General features: G+C 42.2%; 2 protein-coding genes across 33 annotated transcripts in view; both read left to right on the top strand.

Moving 5' to 3' along the window:
* Positions 1 to 27933, top strand: part of SPIDR (scaffold protein involved in DNA repair) — a 315912-nt gene that overhangs the window by 246906 nt on the left and 41073 nt on the right. The gene's annotated exons all lie outside the window — the stretch shown is intronic.
* On the top strand, positions 16261 to 17716 carry LOC110260429 (small RNA 2'-O-methyltransferase-like). The gene has a single exon (XM_085022437.1). It carries the CDS (start codon positions 16400 to 16402, stop codon positions 17549 to 17551), a length of 1152 nt encoding a protein of 383 aa, XP_084878563.1. The 5' UTR covers positions 16261 to 16399; the 3' UTR covers positions 17552 to 17716.

Genomic DNA, 27933 nt, shown 5'->3' with positions numbered 1-27933 from the left:
CAAAGTGTCAGGGCTTCACCCTCACAGAACCCTGGTTAGGAAAGGCAGTGATGAGTCTCAGTTTGGCCAGTGTGGCCTGGGGCAATCAGGGGGAGGCCGTAGGAGGTGTGCTACCAAAACTCGAACACACACACACACACCCCGCCCCGCCCCGTCCCGATGCTCTCTTCCTAAGGCTATGCTCACAGACCCTAGGCTGTTCAGGTTTCATGGTGGAAGGCCATGGAAAAGTGGGAATACCAAATGACCCTCATTTGAAAGTGAGTTAGGGGATAAATGAGAGGAAACAAGACCATGGTCTGCCCAGGACTGCTGAGTTGATTTGGCACATTTTGAGCAAAAACTTTCTTAGCTAATTTATCTTGTTCCAATTTAGAGCTTTGCTACTTCTACTGATACTTCTCTTCCCTGTCCTGTCCTTTGCAGCAGTATAAGTGTACCTTGTGAATTACCTATATAAAGCATTTCAATACTGATTCCTGTCCCTAAGGGTAGGAACTACTACTTATACCTTCTCTCCCTTCAAAGCCTGAGTAAATGCCTGTCTGTTAATTCAGCTTGGTGCACCAAGCATATATTGATCATCTGCAGTGCATAAGGCTCTCAGCTCAGGGCTATGATGGTTACATAGGGAATAAAAAATATGTTCCCCTTCCTTAAGAAACTTCCAGTCAAAAAGGACAGAGAAAAGATCTATTCAAGTTTCTGTAATATAATATAGGATGTGATAAAAACTAAAAGGCAAAAAATGAACAGTTTTACATGCAAAGAAAAAGGAAGATTTGCGGGGGGGGTGGGGGTTGACTTTTTTTTTTTTAGGGCCACACCCATGGCATATGGAAGTTCCCAGGCTAGGGATCAAATCAGAGCTGTAACCCCGCCCTCCACCATAGCCATAGCAACACAGGATCCAAGCTTTGTATGCAACCTACATCACAGCTCACAGCAACGCTAAATCCTTAACCCACTGAATGAGGCCAGGGATCAATCCACATCCTCATGGATCCTAGTCAGGTTTGTTACTGCTGAGCCACGATGGGAACTCAATTGTTTATGCTATTGGAATGAGAGAAGAATCATGAAAGAAATGGAATTTGAAAAGTGAGCATACTTAGACAAGTGGCAGCAGCAGGGAATATTGGATTTTATTAGAGGAGGCAGCGGGAGCCAAGATTCAGGTGAGTAGAGACTTCAAGTGCTTGGTCTTAGACTCATGCTTGTGCATATCAGGAGATATGCAGAAGTCTCTGGGGTCCCCTGGAGGGTCCATGGCCAGCTGAGTGATGTGACTAACTTTGCTCCTTGAGACTGCTTGAGCAGCAGCCTGCAGGAGTGGTTTGAGGGAAGAATGAAGTCAGGAGACCGGTTGGGCAACATCTGCCTAGTCCATGTAGGAGTCAGCAGAGTTCACAAGCAGAACAAGAAAGCAAAACAGGAATGAGGAGGAGCGATGACATTAAAAAGTTAAATTTGGTGTAAATGGATAGGCTATAGCCACTGGACTTGAAAAAGAAAATAAAGGTCACTCTGAAGTTTCGGAACCAAATGACTAAAAGAATGAGGTGGGCATGTTACACAAAGAGGAGCACAGAGGAAGAGGCACAGTTTTGAAGCTTTAGGAGTCCTCTACATGATGACGGCCAAGTAATAGGCCTAGATTAAAAGGTATTCTGGCCAGTTACCTTTGCTCAGTATTCAGAGAACCTGAATAAACACATCAGCGGCTCTAGTCTGTGTATCCTGGGAAGAATAGATAGATTTATACACCAATGACAGTCAAAAACCCTAATTAAGTCCTCTCCCAGACCTACATTCATCAACCTATATGGGGAACAAATCTGAAAAAAAGAGATCTGTATACGTATAATGAATCACTTTGCTGTACACCTGAAACAACATTGCAAATCAACTATAATCCAATATAAAAAATTTTTAAGGAAAAAAGAAAAGAAATAGGTGGATCATAAAATTCACCTCTTTCAATTATATGAGTTAGTGGTGTCTAGTAGCTTTACCAACTAGTGCAGCCATCACCTTAAATCAGCTTGGGGACATTTTCTTGCCCCCAGTAAGGTCCCTCATGTCCTTTCACAGTTAGCCCCCATTCCCACCGCTAGCTCCAGGGAACCACTAATCTACTTTCTGTAATATTTTGTAATAATTTAGCTAATTGTTTTCTGATTAAAGAAGTAATAGTTTCTTATTTCAGATCATTTGAATAACCCCAGAAAGAGGAGTTCCTGTCATGGTGCAGTGGAAACGAATCAGACTAGGAACCATGAGGTGGCGGGTTCGATCCCTGGCTTTGCTCAGTTGATTAAGGATCCAGCGTTGCCATGAGCTGTGGTATAGGCCGGTGGCTACAGTTCTGATTAAACCCCTAGCCTGGGAACCTCCATATGTTGTGGGTGCGGCCATGAAAAGACCAAAAGCCAAAAAAAAAAAAAAGATAAATAGATGATATGATGGCCAGAATCCCATTGGCAGGATTCTCCTTTAGCTGCTCTTTTTAGCTTTTACCTTCTGCTGCCCCCACTGCTCACTGACTGACGTTGTCCCACCTCTCCACCATTCCTATGCCTATATTCCCTCTTCTTACAAGACGACATGCTCCCTCCCTCTAAAGGTCTGTCTCATATAACCCCAGTCAGCAGAAATTTCCCTGGGGTCCAGACTGAAGGTAATGTTCTCTTCTCAGAAATTCCATGGTATTTTATTTATGACTCGTAGAGTTTCTGTGTGGTACTTTGCTTATTTAAATATGTGCTTTATCTCCTCTATTAAATGGTGAGTTCGTGAGGACACACGCAAAAAAAGACCTATCCTCATAAAATTCATATTTTTTAAAATATCACTGGGATGATGTATATGTTCTTTTAAAATGTATAATGCCTTACATGTATGGTCAACTGATTTTTGACAAGGGAGACAGAGAGTTCAACTGGGAAAGAATAGTAATTCCAACAAATAACACTGAGATAACTGGATATCCATATTGCAAAAGAATTATGTTGGCCCCTGCCTCACAATGAATGCACAAGAATTAATTCAAGATGGATCATAGACCTAAATGAAGAACTAAAACTATGCGACTATCAGAAGTAAACATAGGAATATATTAGGCAGTGATTTCTTACATATGACACCAAAAGCATACATGACAAAAGAAAAATACAGGAGTTGCTGTTGTTGCTCAGCATGTTACAAACTCAACTGTTATCCATGAGGATGCGGATTTGATCCCTGGCCTCACTCAGTGGGTTAAGGATCTGGCTTTGCCATGAGCTGTGGCATAGGTTGCAGATGAGGCTTGGATCTGGCATTGCGTGGCTGTGGTGTAGGCTGGCAGCTGTGGCTCTGATTCGACCCCTAGTCTGGGAGCTTCCATATGCCACAGGTATGGTCCTGAAAAAGCAAAAATCAAAAACAAAACACCATAAATAGGGTCTCATCAAAATAAAAACTTCTGTGCTTCAAAGGACATAATAAGGAAAGTAAAGACAGCCCAGAGATTGGGAGAAACTTTTTGCAAACCCCATTATCTGATAGGGGACTTTTATCTAGAATATGTAAAAACGAATACAACTCAATATAAAAAGATAACCCAAATAAAAAATGGTCAGAGGATTTGAATAGACACTTCTCCAAAGAAGATATATAGGTGGCCAAGAAGTGCATGATAATCGATGTCAGTAGCCACCAGAGAAATGCAGATCAAAACTACAAAGAGATATCACTTCTCACTCACCAGGATGACTGTAATAAAAAAGACTGACATTAATAAGTGTTGACAAAGGTGTGGAGAAATCGGAACCCTCAGACTGGCTTGTAAAATAGTGCAGCCACTTTGGAAAAATAATCTGGCAGTTTCTCAAAAAGCTAAATATAGTGTTACCACATGATCCAGCAATTCTACTCCCAAGTATAAACCCAAGAGAATTGAAAACATATCTACATAACTGCTATACTAACGTTCATAGCAGTATCATTCATAATACTATTATAGTTATTATATGTAGTAATATAATAATAATATCACTTCAAAAAAGTAGGAACATCCCAAATGTTCATCAGCTGATGGATGCAGAAACAGGGTGTGGTATATCTATACAATAGAATATTCTTCAGCCAACTACAGAAAGTCAGGACTGGCACCTGCCTTAACATGGGCGCACCTTGAAAATGTTATGCTTAGTGAAAGGAGCCAGTCACAAAAGGCCATATTTTGCATGATTCCACTTATGTGACATATTTAGAACAGGCAAATCCATAGAGCCAGATCAGTATGTTGCCAAGTATTTGGGAGAGGAGACAAAAGGAAGGCTGCTTAACAGGTTGGGGTTTCCTTTTGGGGAAATATTCTGGGACTAGGACTAGTTAGTGCTGCTGGTTGCAGAACATGTGCATGTACTTGATGCCACTGAATTGTACACATGAAGATGGTGAAATTATAAATTTTATGTTATGGTTATTTTGCCACAATAAAAGGGATGAATTTCTATAGTATGTAAATTAGGCCTCAACAAAGCTGTTATAAAAATAAAAGGCATAATAACTTGGATTATCACCAGGGAACTATGCTAAGGGAAAAAAATTAATCCCAGAGATCATATACTACTTGATTCCATTTTTATAACATTTTGAAGTGGCCGTATTTCAGAAATGGAGGACAAATTAGATGTTATGGGTGGATGGTAGGGAGGTAGGTGGTAAAAGGTGTCACAAGGGTCCTTGTGCTGGTGGGCACAGGGTCCTCCACAAGTGATGAAACTTCACAGCTCCAAACACACACAGGTGAGAGACCAGTCAAGTGAGTGAGCCCTGGCCTGGGTGGGTGGATCATAGCCATGAGGGGTCTGGCGCGAAGTCTTACTGATGCCCAGGATACTGGGAGAAGGGGCCAAGTACTTATATAAGGGTCTCTGGTGACTCTCACAGCTGCTTCCTTCAGTAGAAATTTCAACTAACAAAAATATGTGAGAGTAACTGAACCTTTGAAAATTCGTTCTGGAGGCAAACTTGTATGAATGTGTAAAATGTCCTCTTCTGACTTGTCTTGGTCCGGTCACAGTCTTATCTCTAGGAACTGAGACCACAGTCCAAGCCCAGGACACCACAATTATGTCAGCATTATTCGTGTCCTCCTTAAAGACCAAGCTGGCAGCAGTGTTTTTTGTTTGGTTGATTTCAGCAATACAGTATTTTCCAATAATGAAGAGGAAGTATGAGTGTGGAAAAGGCCTTTCTCAGGCTTTTTGCCATCCTTTAGTTAAGTCACTTTCAGCAAAGAAAGATTATTATTCCTTCCTGTTCACTGATACTAGAAAGTTTTCATGTCACACTTTTATTTTAGCAAAGAGAAATAGGATTTTTAAATGAGTAGAGACCACATTTCTGTGCAGTAGGGATCATCCTGCTAACATCTCATGTTAAGAAGATAAACAGCGGGATTAACTGTTTACTTTAGGAGTGCAGTCTGGTTGTTTTTCAGGAGGACACAGTGTCCTGCTGTATCTGGTTTCCCGTCTGCGTGCGGGCTGGAGCTGGGAAGGCCCTGCCCCCTCGGCTCTCTTCCTCTGCACTCCCCCCAACTCCCCCGCCCCGGGTCTGGTCCAAACTCCCCTCTCAGCTTCCTTCCCCTTTCTCTCTCTCTCTTGCTTTTTTTCTCACTTCATCCTCTAATTTCTTCTGTTTCTCGTCCTTAAATTGAGGCTTAGTAAGGGATTATAATGTGAAGAGAAAGATCCTTGTTGATTTTCAGAGGCTGTTTCAGTTGACACTGACCTAGAATAAAACAGCGGAGCCTGATTCTGATTCCGGGAATTCTTGGTGGACTGCTCAGAACTACTTCCCTGACTCGTGTAAACATCCCACATGTCACTTCATCTGCTTCTCTCTCGGAACACAAGCATAGACACACACACACACACACACACACACAGATACACACACACACATACACTGCTTCTATGTTCTTATGTATCTATCTTACTGAGTCACAGAATGAAAGGAGGGAAAAATAAATACTTTTGAAAAGTTGGGGAGGGGCATTTAAAACTTCAAAGGGGAATTAAATTATAGTCTTACTAAAACCCCATCTATGAATCAACATTTGTTTTCCTTATTCCTTGTACTTTGTTCCATTGCTTTCACAGATTAACAATGCACGCATTTCTAGAATTTTTAAAGTGATCTTTAATGATGGGACATTTGGCTGTTACGAGAAGGAAAGAAACATTCTTAAAGACAAATATTAACTCCATGATGGACTTTATCCTTCTATCATGATATGCCTGGGATTGAACTGGGAACCTCTTATCTCTCTTATTTTATGTTGCTGGCATGTGCTGTGTAGTTTCATTTGGCACCAGTTTCAGTCAGTTCTCCCAGCCTCACCCTCATGTCTCAGAAATTCATGGAGTCCAAGTGCCGTAGTCAGGCTCTGGTGGCCAGGATGGGGTGCCCTGTGGCTGGGCAGGTAGAGGACACTGGGTTTGCTAATAAGCCTTGATTGCTTTACATAGAGAGGAGCTTCACTTACAACAGAACTTCAGGAGCTGGATATTGGGGACAGCACCACCAGGCTGACCATAGGCTGGTTTCACTGAGCCCCTTCCTGCAGATCAACCCTTTTACTGAGGAGCACACTCATGATATAAGGGGTGGGCTGAAGCGTGATAGGAGAAAACCACCTTCTTGTTGATAAACTGCATTGGTAACAATGTGAATTTGCCTGGTGGGTGCAGGAAACCAGGGTTCTGAGCACATATGGGTGTGGGCACTTAGCTGGGTGTGAAGCAAAGTGAAGTTATCTGGATTGTACAGGTTGGAAAGCTGAAGCTCCCAGCAGCCAGGCCCATGTCCACCAGCAGCAGAATTCAAGCAGCCCCTCCCTGGCCAGTGCCAGCAGGCACCACTTGCTAAAAATCATGAAGGTAGGGGAAGGGATTTTATTTAGGTGAAAGTCAGTGTTTTAGGCATGAATGGAACATTGCTTTTAAATAAGTAGCATTCACTTGCCAGACTATTATTCCAAGAGATCTGAATGGCAGACTGTCTTATGTAGCGAATGCACTACTGAGGCTCTCATTCTAACCACTAGTATCCCCTCCTCCTTGGAAGACCTTTTCCTTGTGCTGTCTTAGCATTTATCTAAGTTGACTACTTCTGAAAACACAGTGACCTGCTCACGTGCGCCAGTGCTCAGTGTGTGTGGAACATCAGAGCCCGAGCCTCCCGGTCGCAGGTAGTGGAGGGTGGGTGTTACTGAGCATCTTTGGTGTCCTGCAGCCAGAGAGTGAACAGATGTGCCCAACCTGCTTCCCAGCAAGGAAGCTCAATTTCACGTGTGCTGACCCCTCACACCACTTGAAATGTCAGTTCTAATCTCCATGTGGCTTGGCTGCAGCTAAATTCTGTTTTTCAGAGCTTATTGAGGACAGTGCCAGTTGTCCTGCTGTGCTTGTCCACATGCTGCTGCCCAGTTGCCAGGGCCAGAGCACCTTCCATGTAGAAATAGAGTCATCTCACCTGACTTAGACCAAGATAACTGGCAAGGCCTCCAGAGAGTGACCCCCAGTCTGGAGAGAGACGGTCAGTGCAGAGTTTGGTGTTGGCAGAGCAGGGCAGGACCCCAGCCCTCCTCACCTGTGCTCTGTGTGACCCACAGTGAGCCCGAGCCCCACGAGTCCTGTGTGGGTCAGTTCTATCCTTACCTTTGGATTCCCCAGCTTCTCTGTTCTCTGAAATGAGACCCACAGCTGGGCTGCCCATTCCTGAGGCTGCCCTTTATTCTCCACTCCGCTCACCTCTTTAGAAATCTCAGGCCAGTAGGGACACTCCCTGTCCCACATCCATCCCCCAAGACCATGTGCTCTGTCTCTGCCCTAAAATGTGGCCCTAATGCAGGCTGGCATGCTGAATGAGGCCAGGGGGACAGCACTTGTGTGAGGGCTGGGGGGCAGGCAGGGGCCACTGGAGGGCCTGACAAGCTGGTGCCTCGCCACAGGTGTTGGCCCAGTGACTCCACAGCTTCAGGCTTCTCAAGACAATGGGAAATTTGAATCATATAAAATCTCGCAAATTTTAATATTTGGAGCTCATATTTTTTAAAATTTAACATGAAGTAAACAAACAAAACATAGCTAGCAGAATTCGGCCTGTGAACAGCACCTGGCAGCTCCCCTGTTGGCCATTGATTCGGGCGGGGAGTTCACCCCAGGTCCAAGGAGACTGAATTCTCTGTTCAAGCCAACCTCCTCCCTGTCCCAGCAGTTACATTTCTGAAACAGCATTCGATCTAACAACTCTTTTAGTGTCCCCAATGCTTGCTGGTGGCAGGAGGTGGGTGTGCTGGCTGCGCAGTGCCAGTGATTCACCACCTAGTCCCATCAGGCCTGTCCCTTATGCCCCCACACAGGCCCCTGGCCACGTGCCCCATACCCACCACCAGATGCACACCACCAGGGAGATACCTCTGCTTCCTCCCCAACCCTGTTCCTGCCCCTTCACAACTGCTTCCCATAATTTAAGTTTTTCCTAAATATAACTGATTTTAAATTAAGGGTAATGCATTGAAACCCCAAATATTAGTCTTTCCCCTTATTGCCACTTTCCCCCACCTTCTTATTCTGATTATTTTCCAGCCTTCTTTCAATTTTTCAATCATGGACAAGATCATTGCTATCCCAGGGCTGTGTGCGCTGTGCTTTCAATGCCTCTGAATGCCTCTCTCTACCCTGTGCACAGTGAGCTTCTCTTTCTTTAGGACTCAGCTTTAAGATCACGTCTTTAAGGAGCTTTTCCTGACCACCTGGCCAAGCCAGTCCACCCCAGTGCTTACTGCATGCTCTCTGCTATTTCCTTCCTACACTCCCCAGCCTGTGATTGTGTTACCTGTGCTGGGCCTTTCCCTGGGGAGATGCAGAAGGCACCTGCACAGGGCCTAGGCCCCCAGCAGTCCTGCCTGCTTAGCACATAAATAGGCACACCCAAGGTCAGGGCACTGTTTGGAGCACATTAACAACCTTGTGTGTTCCATTGTTATTAAGAATCTTATGACTTTGATTTCACAGCTCTGCAGGCCTCTGGACCTCACTGCATCAGGCATTTCTGTGTCTGACGCAATGATTTTGTACTTGGCTCATTTCTTGTGTTGAAGCAAGTCAAGATGTTTTTTAGTAAAAAAGAACAGCTCACACTTAGGTCTGCAAAGTTTCCAGATACTCTCAAAATGTAATACAAATAATAGCTAAAGAGCTATCACATTTTCTTACACAGCATGTGCTAACTATCAGAGGATCTTTATTTCTTTTTTTATTTTTATAAAATTTTTTTAATAAATGAATTTATTACATTTTAGTTGTATAATGATCATCACAATCCAATTTTATACAATTTCCATCCCACGCCCCTCGTGCATCCTACCACCCCCTAAACTGTCTGCTTTGGAAACCATAAGTTTTTCAAAGTCTGTGAGTCAGCATCTGTTCTGCAAAGAAGTGCATTGTGTTCTTTTTACAGATTCCACATGTCAGTGGTAGCATCTGATGTTGGTGTCTCATTGTCTGACTGACTTCACTTAGCATGGTTATTTCTGTGACCATCCATGTTGCTAAATATGCAATTATTTTGTTCCTTTTAATGGTTGAGTAATATACCATTGTGTATATATACCACATCTTCTTGATCTACTCCTCTGTCGATGGACATTTAGGTTGCTTCCGTGTCTCAGCTATTGCAAATAGTGCTGCAATGAACATTAGAGTACATGTGTCTTTTTGAGTCATGGTTTTCTCTGGATAGATGCCCAGATGTGAGATTGCTGGATCAAATGGTCATTCTATCTATAGTTTTCTGAAGAATCTCCATACTGTTTTCCACAGTGGTTGCACCAATTTGCAATCCCACCAGGGTATAACAGGATTCCTTTTTCTCCACACCCTCTCCAGCCCTTACTGTTTGTAGACTTTTTGAGAATGGCCATTCTGGCTGATGTAAGGTGGTACCTCAGAGTGGTTTTGATTTGAATATCTCTTATGATGAGTGATGTTGAACATCTTTTCATGGGCTTTTTGGCCATCTGTATGTCTTCTTTGGAGAATCATCCTTTTAGATCTTCTGCCCATTTTTTGATGGGGTTGTTTGTTGTTTTGGTATGGAGTGGTAGGAGGTGTTTATAAATTTTGGAGATGAATCCCTTGTCAGCTGATTCATTTGCAAAGATTTTCTTCCATTCCGTGGGTTGTCTTTTCATTTTGTTTAGGGTTTCCTTTGCTGTGCAGAAACTCTTAAGTTTAATTAGGTCCCATTTGTTTATTATTGTTTTTACTGTCATCACTCTAAGAGGTGTATCTGAGAAAATGTTGCTGTCATTTGTGTAAGAGAGAGTTTGGCCTATGTTTTCCTCTAAGAGTTTTATAGTGTCTGGTCTTATATCTAGGTCTTTAATCCATTTTGATTTTATTTTTGTGTATGGTGTTAGGGAGTATTCTAATTTCATTCTTTTCCATGTGGCTGTCCAGTTTTCCAAGTACCACTTATTGAACAAGCTGTCTTTTCTCTATTGTGTATTCTTGCCTCCTTTGTCATAGATTAGTTGGCTGTGAGTGTGTGGGTTTAATTCTGGGCTTTCTGTCCTGTTCTGCTGATCCATATTTCTGTCTTTGTGCCACTACCATATGGTTTTGATGACTGTTGCTTTGTGGTATAGTCTGAAGTCTGGGAGCCTGATTCCTCCACCTCCATTTTTCTTTCTCAGGATGGCTTTGGCTATTCTGGGTCTTTTCTGCTTCCAAACAAGCTTTAAAATATTTTGTTTGAGTTCTGTGAAAAATGTCCTTAGTAATTTGATAGGATTGCATTGAATCTGTAGATTGCCTTGGGTAGTATAGTCATTTTGATAACATTGACTCTTCCAATCCAAGAGCATGGTATGTCTTTCCATCTATTTGTGTCTTCTTTGATTTCATTCATCAGTGTCTTATAGTTCTCAGAGTATAGGTCTTTTGTCTCTTTAGTAGGTTTATTCCTAGGTATTTTATTCCTTTTGATGAGATGGTAAACGGGATTGCTTCCCTAATTTCTCTTTCTGATCTTTCATTGTTAGTATATAGAAATGCCATTGATTTCTGTGTGTTAATTTTGTATCCTGCGACTTTGCCTAATTCATTGATGAGCTCTAACAGTTTTCTGGTAGAGTCTTTAGGATTCTCTAGGTATAGTATCATGTCATCTGCAGATAGTGATAATTTTACTTCTTCCTTTCCAGTTTGGATTCCTTTTATTTCTTTTACTTTTCTGATTGCCGTGGCTAGGACTTCCAAAACTATGTTGAAGAGTAGTGGCAAGAGTGGACATCCTTGTCTTGTTCCTCATCTCAGTGGGAATTCTTTCAGCTTTTCACCATTGAGAACAATGTTCGCTGTGGGTTGGTCATCTATGGCCTTTATCATGTTGAGGTAGGTTCCCTCTATGCCCACTTTCTGAAGGGTTTTTATCAGAAATGGGTGTTGGATTTTGTCAAAGGCTTTCTCCGCGTCTATTGAGAGGATCATAGGGTTTTTATTCTTCAGTTTGTTAAAGTGGTGTATCACACTGATGGATTTGTGGATATTGAAGAACCCTTGCATCCCTGGGATAAATCCCTCTTGATCATGATGTACAATCCTTTTAATGTATTGTTGGATGCAGTTTGCTAGTATTTTGTTGAGGGTTTTTGCGTCGATGTTCATCAGTGAAATTGGCCTGTAGTTTTCTTTTTTTGTGGTATCTTTGTCTGGTTTTGATATCAGGGTGATGGTGGCCTCATAGAATGAGTTTGGGAGTATCCCTTCCTCTGCAATTTTTGAAATAGTTTCAGAAGGAGAGGTGTTAGCTCTTCTCTAAATGTTGGTAGATTCACCTGTGAAGCCATCTGGTCCTGGACATTTGTTTGTTGGAAGTTTTTTAATCACCGTTTCAATTTCAGTTCTTGTGATGGGTCCATTCATCTTTTCTATGTCATCTTGGTTTAGTCTTGGAAGATTGTACTTTGCTAAGAATTTTTGTCCATTTCTTCTAGGTTTTCCGTTTTATTGGCGTATAGTTGCATATAGTAGTCTCCTGTGGTCCTTTGTATTTCTGTGATGTCTGTTGTTACTTCTCCTTTTTCATTTCTAATTTCATTGATTTGAGTCTTCTCTCTTTTTTTCTTGATAAGTCTGGCTAAGGGTATATCACTTTTGTTGATCTTCTCAAAGAACCAGCTTTACCTTTCATGGATCTTTTTTATGGCTTTTCTTTGTTTCTATTTCATTGACTTCTGCTCTGATCTTTTTGATTCTTTCCTTCTGCTAACTTTAGGTCTTGTCTGTTCTCTCTCTGCTTTAGATGTAAAGTTAGCTTGTTGATTTGAGCTTTTTCTTGTTTCCTGAGGTGGGCTTGTATTGCTATAAACTTTCCTCTTAGAATGGCTTTTGCTGCATCCCATAGGTTTTGGAGTGTCATATCTTTGTTGTCATTTGCTTCTAGGTATTTTTTAATTTCCTCTTTGATTTCTTCAGTGATCCATTGGTTGTTTAGTAGCATGTTGTTGAGTCTCTATGTGTTTGTGTTCTTTGCAGTTTTTTTTTTTTCTTGTTGTTGATTTCCAGTCGTATAGCGTTGTAGTCGGAAAAGATGCTTGATATGATTTCAATTTTCTTAAAGTTACCGAGATTGGATTTGTAGCCCAGGATGTGATCAATCTCAGAGAATGTTCCACGTGCACTTGAGAAGAATGTGTATTCTGTTGCTTTTGGATAGACTATCCTATAAACAGCCATTAAGTCCATCTGGTCTGATGCTTCATTCAGGGCCTGTTGTTTCCTTATTGATTTTCTGTCTGGATGATCTGTCCATTGCTGTAAGTGGGGTGTTAAAGTCCCCCACAATTATTGTGTTCCTGTTGATTTGTCCTTTTAAGGTTGTTAGCAGTTGCCTTATATATTGTTGTGAACCTATGTTGGGTGCGTAGATATTTAAAATCGTTCCATCTTCTTCTTGGATTGATGCTTTGTGTGTGTGTGTGTGTGTGTGTGTGTGTGTGTGTGTAGTGTGTGTGTGTCTTTTTGCCGTTTCTTGGGCCGCTCCTGCGGCATATGGAGGTTCCCAGGCTAGGAGTTGAATTGGATCTGTAGCTGCCAGCCTACACTACAGCCACAGCAATGCAGGATCCGAGGCACGTCTGTGACCTACACCACCTCCCAGTTTTTGTATCCATTCAGCCAGCCTATGTCTTTTGACTTGGGCATTTAGTCTATTACCATTTAAGGTAATGATTGATATGTATGTTCTTGTTGCCCTTTTATTAGTTGCTTTGGATTTGGTTTTGTTGCTCTTTTTTCTTCCCTTCTTCTCTTGTTCTCTCCTCTTCTGGTTTGATGACTGTCTTTAGCGTTGTATTTGAGTTGGTTTTTCTTTTTGTTTGTGCATCAATTGTCAATTTTTGGTTTGCAGTTATTCTGAAGTTTTGATATGAGTCTATTTATGTATATATGAGATTGTTTTAAGTTGTTGGTCTCTTAACTGCAAGGGCATCTCCAGTGTCCCGCATTTGTACTGTCCTCTTCTCACGATTTCGGATTTTGGTGGCATAATTGTGCATGGATGATTTCGTATCTTTACTGTATATATGTCTTTACTGGTGAGCCTCGTCATTTGTGGTATTTTTGTTTCTGGTTGTGGCCTTTTCTTTTCTGTCTAGAGACGTTCCTATAGTATTTGTTGTAAAGCTGGTTGAGTGTTGCTGAATTCTCTTAGCTTTTGCTTATGTGTGACGCTTTTGATTTCTCCTTCAGATCTGAATGAGAGCCTTGCTGGGTAAAGTAATCTTGGTTGGAGGTTTTTTCCTTTCATCCCATTAAGTATATCATGCCACTCCCTTCTGGCCTTAGAGTTTCTGCTGAAAAATCTGCCGATAACCTTATCAGGGTTCCCTTGTATGTTGTTTGTTTCTCTTTCCTAGCTGCTTTCAATATTTTCTCTTTGTCTTTAATTTTGGCCATTTTGATTACTATGTGTCTCAGGGTGTTCCTCCTTGGGTTTATTTTATCTGGTGCTCGTTGTGCTTCCTGGATTCAAGTGAGTGGTTCCTTTCCCATGTTAGGGAAGTTTTCAGCGATTATCTCTTTGAATATTTATTCTGTCCCCTTCTCTCTTCTCCTTCTGGCACCCCTGTAATACCGATGTTGGTGTGTTTAACGTTGTCCCAGAGTTCTCTGAGACTCTCTTCATTTGTTTTCAATCTTTTTTCTCTTTTCTGTTCCGCATCTGTGATTTCCACTAGTATGTCCTCCACCTCGCTTATTCGTTCTTCTGCCTCCTGTATTCTGCTGTTGGCTGCTTGTAATGAATTTTTAATTTCATCTGTTGTATTTTGCATCTCTTCTTGTTTAAGTTTTATGTCTTGTATCTCTTTGCTCAGTGTTTCCTGTAAGTTATCCTTCTTTGCCTCCAGTTTATTTCCACTGTCTTGCATTATCTTCAGCGTCAACAGTCTAAAGTCTTTTTCCTGGAGGCTGAGAATCTCCTGATCACTTAGCTGTTTTTCGGGGTTTTTTTTCCCTCTCTCTCCTCCGAGTTATAGTTCTCTGTGTTTTCATTTTTATAGGTTTTTGGTGTGGTGACCGTTTTACAGATCATAGAGTTGTAGCCTCTCTTACTTCTGGCGTGTGTCTGCCCCGCTTTGTGGCTGAAGTTAGTATGGGGACTTGCTGTAGGCTTCCTCATGGGAGGGACTGATGCCCGCCCACTGGTAGGTGGAGCTGATTCCTATCCCTCTGGTGGGTAGGGCTTTGTCTCTGGGTGAGATTAGAGGCAGCTGTGTGCCTGGGGGGTCTTTAGGCAGCCTGTTTACTGATGGGCAGGTGTGAGCCTACCTGGATTGTTGTTTGGGCTGGGGCTTCTCAGGGCTGATGGTTGGGGCCAGATTTTCCCAAAATGGCCACCTCCAGAGAAAGGCACGCTGAATGACTATTCCCAAGAGCTTTGCTTCCAATGTCCTTGCCCCACCTCAAGCCACATTCACCCCTATTTTCCCAGGAGGTCCTTCAACAACTGTAGTCAAGTTTGACCCAGATTCCTATGGAGACTTTGCTTTGCCCAGGGACCCAGTGCACATGAAAGTCTGTGTGCGCCTTTTAAGAATGGGATCTCCATTTCCCCCAGTGCCCTGGAGCTCCTGTGCACAAGCTCCACTGGCCTTCAATGCCAGATGCTCCAGGGCTCTTTCTCCTGGTGCCAGATCCCCACACATGGGAGTTTGATGTGGGGCTCAGAACTCTCACTCCTGTAGGTGAGTCTCTGTGAACCAGTTAGTTTCCAGTCTGTGGGGCTTCCCACCCAGGAGGTATGGGGTTACTTATATCGCATAATTGCCCCTCCTACCTCTTGATGTGGCCTTGTCTTTGTCTTCTAGAGTAGGATATCTTTTTGAAAGTTTCCAGTCCATTTGGTTGATGATTGCCCAGCATTTGGGTGTAAATTTTGTTGTTTTTAGGAAAGAAGTTGAGCTCCAGTCCTTCTTTTCCACCATCTTCATCCTATCCAGATCATCTTTATTTCTCATGGAAGTAAGTTGAAGAAACAAATAGAAGACTGACTTCTGGAATATCAAAGTGAGGACACAGTGGATTATCTCTCTAGGGAAAAAATGTGGTGGGGGTTTTTTTGGTGTTTTTTTTTTTTTTTTTTTTTTTTTTAGGGCCGTACCCATGGTATATGGAGCTTCCCAGGCTAAGGATTGAATCAGAGTTACAGCTACTGGCCTACACCACAGCAACATAGGATCTGAGCCTTGTCTGCAGCCTAGACCACAGCTTCTGGCAACACCAGATCCTTTAACCCACTGAGCGAGGCCAGGGATCGAACCTGCAACTTCATGGTTGCTAGTCGTATTCATTTCCACTGCGCCACAATGAGAATTCCTAGTTTTCTTTTTTGTTTTTGTTTGCTTTCCAGGGCAGCACCTGCAGCATATGGAAATTCCCAGGCTAGGGGTCAAATCAGAGTTACAGTTGCGGGCCCATACCATAGTCACAGCATCATGGGATCCAAGCCGTGTGTGAGACCTACAGCAGAGCTCACAGGCAACACTGGATCCTTAACCCAGTGAGTGAGTAGAGAGATCAAAACTGCATCCTCATGGATACTGGTCTGGTTTGCTTCTGTTGCACCACGACAGAAACTCTAACAAACAAATATTTTAACTGGAGAAAGCTATTAAAAAAATTTTATCACAGGTTCCAGCTTCGTGCGCAGATTGCTCCCGCGGCTTGCTTTTCCATTTGGAGGTGCTTCTTACTCAAAGCCTAGTCTTCGCTGATTTGGAAGAATTGAAGTAGACATCTGCATTTTTGTCCCAACGAAACTTGGAAACAAAATGGCAGAAGACAAAGAGTGCCACAGCATGGTTGAAGAGGTTCCCAGCAAAAGGATAATTAAGTTTAATCCTCCGTTATACAAACAACGTTACCAGTTTGTTAAAAATTTAGTGGAGCAACATCAGCCTCAAAAGGTTGCAGACCTAGGGTGTGGTGATCTTTCGCTCCTGTCGATATTAAAATACCTAAAGTGTGTCACAGAGCTTGTCGGAGTAGACATCAATGAAGGCAGACTTAAATGGAATGGGTCTCGGCTGTCCCCATGTGTGGGGGACCATCTGGATCCCCGCGAGCTGGATTTAGTCATTACCTTGTATCATGGCTCTGTTTTGGAGAAAGACTGTCGTTTGCTCGGATTTGACTTGGTAACATGTATTGAACTAATAGAACATTTTGATTCAGAAGATCTGGCCAGGTTTCCCGAAGTTGTTTTTGGGTACATGTCTCCAGCCATGATTGTCATCAGCACACCGAACTCTGATTTCAATTCCCTGTTTCCGCTCTCAGTCTTCAGAGATTCAGATCACAAATTTGAGTGGAGTAGAGTGCAGTTTCAGACCTGGGCTTTAGATGTGGCAAATCGCTATAGCTACTCAGTGGAGTTCACCGGTGTAGGGGAACCGCCGGCAGAAGCTGAGGATGTTGGATATTGTACCCAGATAGGGGTCTTCCGGAAGAAAGAAAAGACAACTGAATCTGATGTTTTGGAGCACCCTGGCGAACGTGTTTATGAAGTTGTTTATACGACCTCATACCCAAGTTTACAGCAAATAAATTACCGTAGACGTGTTGTGGTTTATCTGGTATACCGAGAAGTGAACAAAATGAGACTGAGATACCAAGTGAGTCTGAGGCGGCACGAACTGGAACCTGAGTCCACAGACCCTGACGACCCCAGAAGAAAATTCATCTCAGGCCTTCCAGTTCATACACCCACAGAAGCTGACAAAGCCATGGCGATGACTCCCCAACCTTTCTGTATTGGAGATAAGTTTTACGTACCCCTGAAAAGAATCATTGCTTATCCCAGGCTGGGGTACTTATGTGGTAATGTGCAGGAGCTGAGAGAGCTCCTCGCGGACTCAATAGAACTGAACTGTGATGCGTCTGCGGTGAAGGTTGACTTGTATCACTGTAGTGACTACTGCTGACCAGCCTTAGTTCCTGAAATTCAGGGTCTTAGCAATAGTTGGGCTCATTTAAAATGTAAACTTGGGGCCATGATAATTCAGGTAGCTTCATTTTAAAATCACCTAATGTTATTTTGTGTGTGTGTGTTGAATGTGACATTAAAGAGTTTTTAAAGAAAAAAAAAATTTTATCATGTAAAACCTCTGCAAATTGTCCTGGGGGCATACAGCAAATGGAAAAACACTCCATCAGTAGTAGACTGGGGAAGATGTACTGAATGTCAGGAAGTCCAGTGAGCTTGCGGCCCTTGACCCTCACCAACCATTGCTATGCTGGGGCTCAACTCCAGGGATTGAGTCCAGAAGTTGGCTCCCCTCCCCACAGCTTCCAGTCCAGGGCACAGTTTCACTCTGGTAGGGATGTCCCCCTGCATCCCTGTCTCCAGGCCATGTTACAGAAGCTCTACCCCAAGTGTAGTTGACCCAGAATACTGGCCCAACTGTCCTATCCCAGCTCACCTCCAGGATAGATAAAGCACACAGGCCAGGCCAGAAGACCCTCAGCACCCACTCTAGGCCAGAGGTATCAGTCCAGGACAAGAGGGCACTGCCCAGAGGAAGACAGAATATGGGGAAGAAGAGCTCTATAGGGCTGCCTGAGAGGGCAGGAGAATTCCATGCCCAAGGGTGTCATTGAAAAGAATGGGCATCTTGGTGAAAAGAATGAGCCATCTTGGTGGAAAGCAGTTCAGAGAGTGCTTATACCTCCCTGAATCCATATCAACAAGTGGAAGAGCAATCAAGTTTAACAGAGAGTAGGGAGAAGAGACAGCCGCGAGCCCTCCTGGAATCACAGTCATACTTGAAAGACAGGAAGGGTGTGCTCCTAGGAGCATTCAGAACCTCCATGGGAAGATTTGGGGTGCAAACCTTGCTGCCCTACAGGCCTCAGAACCACCTCCAACTGTACTGGATGAACAGTCAGCTGCTTTGATCCCGGAACAACTCTGGGAAACCAGGCTTGAAAATAAAATCACACACAGGTCTGACCATCTGGCCTGCCCAAGGCCACACCCTCACAGGTGTGACTAGGGAGGGGAATTACTAGCTCTGTGGAAAGGAGGGGGATGAGGACTAAAACCTCACTCCTTGAACTAAGAGTAACCTCCAGGCACACATACCCAGTGGTAGAGAGAAAAGTCTGACTGGCTACAGGTACTTAAGCATAACCTTTCACCAGTAAGTAGCTTCCCTAACTTGGGGACATCCCTAGGTAGCCCTGTGCGAAGATAAAAGGAAACAGTCCAAGCAGGACCATCAGCGACTGCAGCCTGCAAGGAAAAGCAGTTCAGACAGGTGACCAAACAAGTGAATAAACTACATCATCAGCCAGGCATGGGGCTGGGGCTGGGGAGCCAGGATCCAAAGTTGCACAGTATACCATCCAAAATGTCCAGTTGTCAACAAAAAATTGCAAGGTATTCAAAGAAACAGGAGAACACGGCCCATATACAAGGAAAAAAGAAGATGATAGAAACCACTTTTGAAGGGCCTAAGATGTTGGACTTAGCAGACAGAGATTTCAGAACAGCCATTATAAATATGTTCAAAGGACTGAAAGAAACCCATGTCTACAGATTACAGTGTCTGATCCAAAGGAGGATATCAACACAAAGACACAAACTATAGAAAGAACCAAATGGAAATTCTGGAGTTGGAAAGTATAATAACTAACATGAAAAATTCACTAGATAGGCTCAAAGTGGGTTTGAGCTGGCAGAAGAAAGAATCCATGAACTTTTTAAAAAGTTTTTTGTGTATAGTTGATTTACCTTGTGCCAATTTCTGCTGTACAGCAAAGTGACCCAGTCATGTGTGTGTGTGTGTGTGTACACACATACATAAATACATTCCCTTTATTATATTATCTTCCATCTTGTTCTGTCCCAAGAGACTGGATATAGTTCCCTGTGCTGTACAGTAGGACCACATTGCTTATCCATTCAAAATGTGATAATTTGCATCTACTAACCCCAAACTCACTGTCCATCCCACTCCATACCCCTTCCTGCTTGGCAACCACAAGTCTGTTCTCTATATCTGTGAGTCTGTTTCTGTTTTGTAGATAGACTCACTTGCAGTGTATTTTAGAGTCCACATATAAGTGATATCATATGGTATTTGTCTTTCTCCTTCTGACTTTCTTCACTTAGTATAAGAATCTCTAGTTGCATCCATGTTGCTGTAAATGGCATTTCATTCTTTTTATGGCTGAGTAGTATTCCATTGTGTATATATACCATATCATGATCCATTTTTCTGTTAGTGAACATTTAGGTTGTTTCCATGTCTTGGCTATTGTGAATAGTGCTAGGGTTAGGGATAGGGTTAGGCTTTGAACATATAGGTTCATGTGTCTTTTTGAATTATAGTTTTGTCTGGATATATGCCCCCAAGTGGGATTGCTGGGTCATATAGTAAATAGCTCTGTATTTAGTTTTCTGAGGTGCCCCCAAACTGTTTTCCATAGTGGTCGTACCAGTTTACATTTCCATCAACAGTGTAGGAGAGTTCCCTTTTCTCCATACCCTTTCCAGCATTTGTTATTTGTAGACTTGTTAATGATGGTCATTAACCATGGTACCTCATTGTAGTTTTGATTTGCATTTCTGTAATAATTGGTGATGTTGAGTATTTTGTAATGTGCCTACAGGCCATCTGTATGTCTTCTTTGGTGAAATGTATATTTAGGTCTTCTGCCCATGTTTTGATTGGGTCATTTTTCTGTTGTTGTTGAATTGTATGAGTTGTTCGTATATTTGAATCCATGAAGTTAAATCTAGAAAAATGGAACTTGTGCAGCCTAAAGGAGAGAGAGAAAGAATGAAAAGTGCTCTTACACTGAAATTGGAACATAAAGAGATTAGCACGGCCCCTGTACATATGACATATTTAAGTCCTTAGTCAAACTTAAAGCTCTTTCTCAAGAAAAGAATATTGTAATTTCAATAGGATGTTAAAACTTAATCTCAAATTTATGACTGCAGAGTATTAGATTAAAAAATACTTATGAAAGCTTTTTAATAACAATCTATGAAGAATTTAAAAAAACCATAATAATCTCTGTACAATTATGGATATCTCACAAATGACAAATGTGCTAAGAGGGTGGGAGAAGAATGAAGAAGATGAAACAAAATCTCATAGAAATGTGAAACATCATTAAGTGTACCGGCACACGTGTAATGGGAGTACCCGAAGGGCAGGGCAGTAGCGAGGGCACAGAAAAGGTAGTTGAAGAAATAATGGCTGAAAATGTCTCCGATTGTATTGGGAAAATTTAGTCTGCATGCCCCATAAGCTCTGTGAACTTCTGGTATGATAGACCTAAAGAGAGCCATACTCAAATACATCATAGTCAAAATGTTGAAAACCAAAGATAAAGTCCTAAAAGCAGCAAATGAAAATTGACTCCTCTTAAACAAGGGACTTCTCATTAGAAACAGTGGAAAGCCAGAAGGCAGTGAGACAACACTCAGAATTCTAGAAGAAACAAATAATTTGTATCACACTTCCTTTTTGGCCCTTAAATCCTGAGGTTAAGTCAGTAGGACTGAACATTAATTGTTCTATTTTAGGCAACTCAGCACCTCATTTTTGTAAACTCCAAAGGCCACAGTTGTTCATCTTCATGTTGAAGAATCCTAGCTTTTCACGTGTTTGATCCAGACCTATTTATAAGCCACAGAACCCTAATTTTTGTGTAAAATTTCCTTTTTCCAGTCAACCATGAGAAATGAGTTTGTAAATACCTTACAGCCAGAGTATATCAAATAATGTCATATAATAATGTGAAAATGTTAAGGCTAGTATCTTTAAGATAGATGGGACATTGTTCTGGACATCACCTGTTAAATTGATCCTGGAGTTCTTGCTGTGATGCTTGGGTTAAGGATCCTGTGTTGTCTCTGTGGCAGCGAAGGTTCAATCTCTGGCCCAGCACAGTGGGATAAGGATCTGGTGTTGCTGCACCGTAAGTCACAGCTATGGCTCAGATTCGATCCCTGGCCCAGAAACTTGGCCAAGGGTGCGGCCAAAAAAGAAAAAAGAAAATAAATAAATATCGCTACTAAACAGACTAAAATCATATGTTCATCAGGCAGCTAGTCAGGGATTTCTTGGTGTTCTTGGGTATAAAGTATATTTGCAAGAATTGAACACATTAATAATTATATGGGATTTTTATATCTTTTTCTCCAAGGATCCGATAAAGTACATTTTAGAAAAAATATTGTTAGCAAAATTTTGTTGATAGTTTTTAAGGAACACCTTTTAATCACTTTGAATATTAGTGTTTGATAAAATACAATGTGAAATGTTTTAAATAGAAAGTTACCTCTTGTTCACTTATGCTTTTCACCCTTTTTTTCTTTTGTCTTTTTAGGGCCACACCTGCGGCAAACGGAGGTTCCCAGGCTAGGGGTCTAATTGGAGCAGTTGCCACCAGCCTACACCAGAGCCACAGCAATGCCAGATCCTTAACCCACCGAGCAAGGCCAGGGATCGAACCCAAAACCTCATGGTTCCTAGTCGGATTCTTTTCCACTGTGCCACGACAGGAACTCCAGCTTTTCACTTTTTTTTTTGTTTGTTTGTTTTTGGTTTTTTTGGGGGTTTTTTTTTGTCTTTTTGTCTTTTGTTGTTGTTGTTGTTGCTATTTCTTGGGCCGCTCCTGCGGCATATGGAGGTTCCCAGGCTAGGGGTTGAATCGGAGCTGTAGCCACCGGCCTACGCCAGAGCCACAGCAACGCGGGATCCGAGCCGCGTCTGCAACCTACACCACAGCTCACGGCAACGCCGGATCGTTAACCCACTGAGCAAGGGCAGGGACCAAACCCGCAACCTCATGATTCCTAGTCGGATTCGTTAACCACTGCGCCACGACGGGAACTCCCAGCTTTTCACTTTTTATTTACTGCTCTTTAATAGGTTGATAAACCAATCATTAAGTATTTATAGATTTTGGGTTCCTCTAGTTCTTATGCCTTTAAGACTGTGCTGTCAGGTTGGGTAGCCAGTAGCCACATGAGATTATTTATATTTAAACAAATTAAAATTAGGTGCAACTTACATTTCAGTTCCTCACCCACATTAGCTACATTGGAAGTACCCAGTAGGCCATGTAGCTGCCACATTAGGTGTAGGGCCTTCCATCAACATGGAGTTCTCTGAGCCAATATGCTGCTGTGGCCTGAAGGTCTGTTGTGCATTGCTCTGACTCCAGCTGTTTGTATATCACTTCCACCTGTCTTGAAATGTGGAGGTTGGGTTCCATTTCTGGCTAATTTCTAAGCCTGGTGATTCCCCACACCTCAAGATATGTTTATGTTAGGAGTTCCTGTTGCAGCTCAGCAGGTTAAGGACCCAACACTGTCTCTGTGAACATGTTCCATCCCTGGCCTTGCTCAGTGGGTTAAAGATCCAAAGGTCGCCAGTGTAGCTCAGATCCAGTGTTGCTGTGGCTATGGTATAGGCTAAAGCTGCAGCTGTGCTTCAGCCCCTAGCCTGGGAACTTCCATATCCCACAGGTATAGCCCCCCCCCCCAAAAAAAAAGATATGTTTATGTATTCGTTTTATTTTGTTAGAATTGTCTTTATTTTTTCTTTTTTTTAGGGCCGCACTTGCAGCATATAGAAATTCCCAGGCTAGGGGTTAAATCGGAGCCACAGCAGCATAGGATCTGAGCCACATCTGTGACCTATGCCACAGTTCACGGCAATGCCAGATCCTTAATCCGCTGAGCAAAGCCAGGGATTGAACCCACATCCTCATGGATACTGGTCAGCTTCATAACCCACTGAGCCACAACAGGAACTTCTAGTTTTCTTATTTAATGTTGTATGATGTTGGGCAAATAGTAAAACTTTCTGATCTTCAGCCCTTTGTATGCTAAGAAAGGTAAGACTAGCCTAACTCTGAGGTCTTTTGAGGATAAGAAGATGCAAATAGATCAGAGCTGGCACTAACCAACTTCTGTAAAGATGATATATTTCTGAGTTCCCATCTTGGCTCAGCAGAAACGAATCTGACTAGTATCCATGAGGATACAGGTTTGATCCCTGGCCTTGCTCAATGGGTTAAGGATCTGGTGTTGCTGTGGCTGTGGTGTAGGCCAGCAGCTACAGCTCCAATTCGACCCCTAGCCTGGGAACCTCCATATGCCAAGGGTGCAAGCCTTAAAAGACAAAAAAAGAAAAAAAAAAAAAAAAGATAAATTCTTAACCCACAAACATTGTAAAACAAAATCGGTTTTTTTATTTTAAGCTTCTCATTTGTAGAATGATTTGTCATGAAGGAATGGATAACTAATGCAATAACTTATCAGTGTAGCAAACAAAAAAAGTTAGAAAACATACAGAAGATTTGCAAAATACACTTAGTAACTTGACTTACAGATCATGTCGGAAACCTTGTCCTTAACAACTAGAGCATGTGCATTCTTCTCTCATTTAAAACTGTTATAAAAATTGACTATGTGCTAGGCCCTAGAGCAGATCTCTACACATGTAAGAGAAGCATTATTGGAGAGCACATTTGCTCCCCTTAGTGCATTAAATTAATTAATAACACAAATATGTGCATTTTAAATCCTTGTAGAAAAGATTTTTTAAATACTTTCAAATAACTCATGGAGCAAAGAAGAAATAATAATGGAAAATTTACCTAAAATTGATTAATATAATAAAAATAATAAATATTAAAATTTATGTGATATCATTAATTTGATATTTAGAAGAAATTTTGTAGTTTAAATAGCTAATTTTTTTTTACTTATTTTTTTGTTATGTTTTGTTTTTAGGTCCGTACCCATGGCACATGGAAGTTCCCAGGCTAGGGGTCTAATTGGAGCTGCACCTGCCAACCTATGCCACAGCCATGGCAAGGTGGGATCCAAGCCACATCTGCAACCTATAGCTCACAGCAACTCAGAATCCTTTAACCCACTGATCAGGCCAGGGATCGAACTCTTGTGCTCATGGGTACTAGTCAGGTTTGTTACCATTGTAAATAGCTCATTTTATTTTTATTTTTATTTTTTGTTTTTCTGTCTTTTTAGGGCTGCACCTGCAGAATATGAAGGTTCCCAAGCCAGGGGTCAAATCAGAGCTGTAGCCGCCAGTCTACACCACAGCTCACGGCAATGCTGGATCCTTAACCCACTGAGTGAGGCCAGGGATCGAACCCGCATCCTCATGGATCCTAGTTGGGTTCATTAACCACTGAGCCATGTCAGGAACTCCAGTAGCTCATTTTAGAATGAATTAAGTCTCAAAATGAATGAGCTAAGCCGCTAATGTAAGAAATAGTTTTAAATAATAGAAATGGAGTGACCTTGTAGCACAGAGGGTTAAGAATCTGATGTCATGCAAATGGCTCAGGTTGTTGCTGTGATACAGGTTCGATACCTGACCCAGGAACTTTTTCATCCCACGGGAGCAGCCCAACATACATAAAAAAATAAGTGAAAATAATAGAAAGTTCCCATTGTGGCTCCCCAGGTTAAAAACCCAACTAGTATCCATGAGGATGCAGGTTCGATCCCTGGTCTCACTCATTGGGTTAAAGATCCTGCATTGCCATGAGCTGCAGCGTAGGTTGCAGGTGTGGCTCAGATCTGATGTTGCTATGGCATAGGCCAGCAGCTGCAGCTCCAGTTTGCCCCCTAGCCTGGAAACTTCCATATGCCGCAGCCCTAAAGAGAAAAATAAATAAGTAAGTACAAAGAAAATAGAAGAGAAGAGAATATAAACATAAAAGTAGAAAATAGAAGTTCCCATCATGCCGCAGTGGTTAACAAATCCGACTAGGAACCATGAGGTTGCAGGTTCGATCCCTGGCCTTGCTCAGTGGGTTAAGGATCCAGCGTTGACATGAGCTGTGGTGTAGGTTGCAGACGTGGCTTGGATCCCGCGTTGCCATGGCTGTGGTGTAGGCCGGCGGCTACAACTCTGATTCAACTCCTAGCCTGGGAATCTCCACATGCCGCAGGAGCAGCCCAAAAAATGGCAAAAAAGACAAAAAAAAAAAAAAAAAAAGTGGAAAATAATGACATAAACAAAGCCAAGAATTGGTTCTTTTTTTTTTTTTTTTTTTTTTTTGTCTTTTTGCTATTTTTTTGGGCCGCTCCCGCAGCATATGGAGGTTCCCAGGCTAGGGGTCAAATCGGAGCTGTAGCCACCAGCCTACGCCAGAGCCACAGCAACGCTGGATCCGAGCCGCGTCTGCAACCTACACCACAGCTCACGACAACGCCAGATCATCAACCCACTGAGCAAGGGCAGGGACCGAACGCGCAACCTACCTCATGGTTCCTAGTTGGATTCGTGAACCACTGTGCCACGACGGGAACTCCAAGAATTGGTTCTTTGAAATGGTTAATGGTTCTATGATAGAACTCATAAAGAGGAAAGGAGAGATATAAATAAGTAGTACTAAAAACGAAAAATAAGAGCATCAACTCTGTCATGGATTAGAAACGTAGTAAGAAGATGTTATTCTATCTTTATGCTAATAAATTTAAAAATGTGAACAGAATGGACAAATCCCTATATAAAAATAAAAAATATAACTTACCAAAATGTCTCAAGAAAAAATTAGAAAGCCCAAATAGTCCAATTACTGTTCAAGAAATTGAATTGAGAGTTAAAATCTTCCCTGGTAAAGAAAGCACAAGAGGAGTTCCCGTCATGGCACAGCAAAAATGAATCCGACTAGGAATGATGAGGTTTCAGGTTCGATCCCTGGCCTCGATCAGTGGGTCAAGGACCTGGCATTGCCATGAGCTGTAGTGTAGGTTGCCAACGTGGCTCAGATCCTGCGTTGCTATGGCTGTGCTGTAGGCTGGCAGCTGCAGCTCCGATGCGACCCCTAGCCTGGGAACCTCCATATGCTGCACATGCAGCCCTAAAAAAAAAAAAGAAAAAGAAAGCACAAGAGCCAGGTCATTTTATCACTAAATCCTTTCAAACTGCCAAAAAAACCCGATCACTCAAATTTTTCAAATAAAAGAGGAATCCCTTCCAACTCCTTATATGAAGCTGATAAAAATAATCTTGATACCAAATCGAATATGAAAAATAAAATAAAAGGTATCACTCATGGGTTTAGATACAAAAATCTTTAACAAAACAAAGCAAATAGAATCTTTGTTCTTTCTCAGGAGTGAAAAATTGCTTTAACACTTGGAAAACTGTAATTGTCATTACCACATTAGCAAAGGAAGTGAAAACATATAATCTCTTCCATTAATACATTAATCATTAATAATAAATTAATGCATTTTATAAGCTCTGGCACCCATTCATGATTTTGAAAAATCCTCAGCAAACTGGGAATCATTAACTTGATGAAGGATGTCTACTACCAAAAAAAACCCTATAGCAACATCATTCTTAATTGTAAAACTTTGGAGACATTTTCTTTAAAACTGAGAACAAGGTCAGAATGCCCACTGTCACTGCCTTCTTTTCAAGACTGTGCTGAAACCCCAAAGAGCAGTCAGAAAAGATAATAAGTAAAAAGCATAGGACTAGTAGGCAGGAGCCAAAGCTGTCATTATTCAAGGATTAAATAATTACATAAACCTCATTAACAGTATTACAAACAATATATTTTATTAAGATTGATGGATTACAGGAGTTTCCTTTCTGGCGCAATGGGGTTGGTAGAGTCTTGGGAATGCTGGGACGCAGTTCAATTCCTGGCCCAGCACAATGGTTTAAAGATCTGGCATTGCCACAGGTGCAGCTCAGGTCAAAACTAGGACTTGGATCTGATCCTTGGCCTGGGAATTCCATATGCCACAGGGCGGCCAAAAAAGATTGACGGATTACAGAAGTTCACTACGTAAACATTAGTTATACCTCTCATCTCTCAGCCTCACAGGCCACAACAAAAACATCATCAGACCATGAGCCATCTAGGCATAGACCTGATCAAAGATGCACAAGAGCCATATGGAGAAAACTGTTCTAAAAATTGGCCTATGTGCCCCCCCAAAGGCAGGACTGACTCCTTGTGCCAGTCACTGCCAAACCTGAGATCAGTTTCTGCCCACATAGGCCTCAGTGGTCGCTCCCTCATTCTCACGTTTAAGTGAGAACAAAAAAGCTTGTAGAGTTAAGGAATATTTTACAGCAGGTACCAGGGTCACCCACATGGTGCTTCCTCCCTTCGAAGCCATTTGTGGTCCCCTGAATATGCTGTAATTTATGGAAAATGTCTCTGGTGGTTCAGGTAAGATGAGTTGATCGTGGGCCTTTCCATGCAGACTGTCACACCAGCAGCAATTTTAGAAGATAGTATTCCGAGGGCATGGGGCTCCATTGCTAATAAGCCAGCT

Source organism: Sus scrofa, chromosome 4, assembly GCF_054392235.1.
Source record: "Sus scrofa isolate SSC_HxYL_T2T_F1_AM1 chromosome 4, Sscrofa_HxYL_maternal_Yorkshire_Landrace_v2.0, whole genome shotgun sequence".
Lineage (NCBI taxonomy): Eukaryota > Metazoa > Chordata > Mammalia > Artiodactyla > Suidae > Sus > Sus scrofa.
This window is presented reverse-complemented; position numbering and strand designations above follow the sequence as displayed.

Excerpts from the sequence above, each read along its gene's own strand:
- LOC110260429 (XM_085022437.1), top strand. The coding sequence starts at position 16,400 with ATGGCAGAAGACAAAGAGTGCCACAGCATGGTTGAAGAGGTTCCCAGC.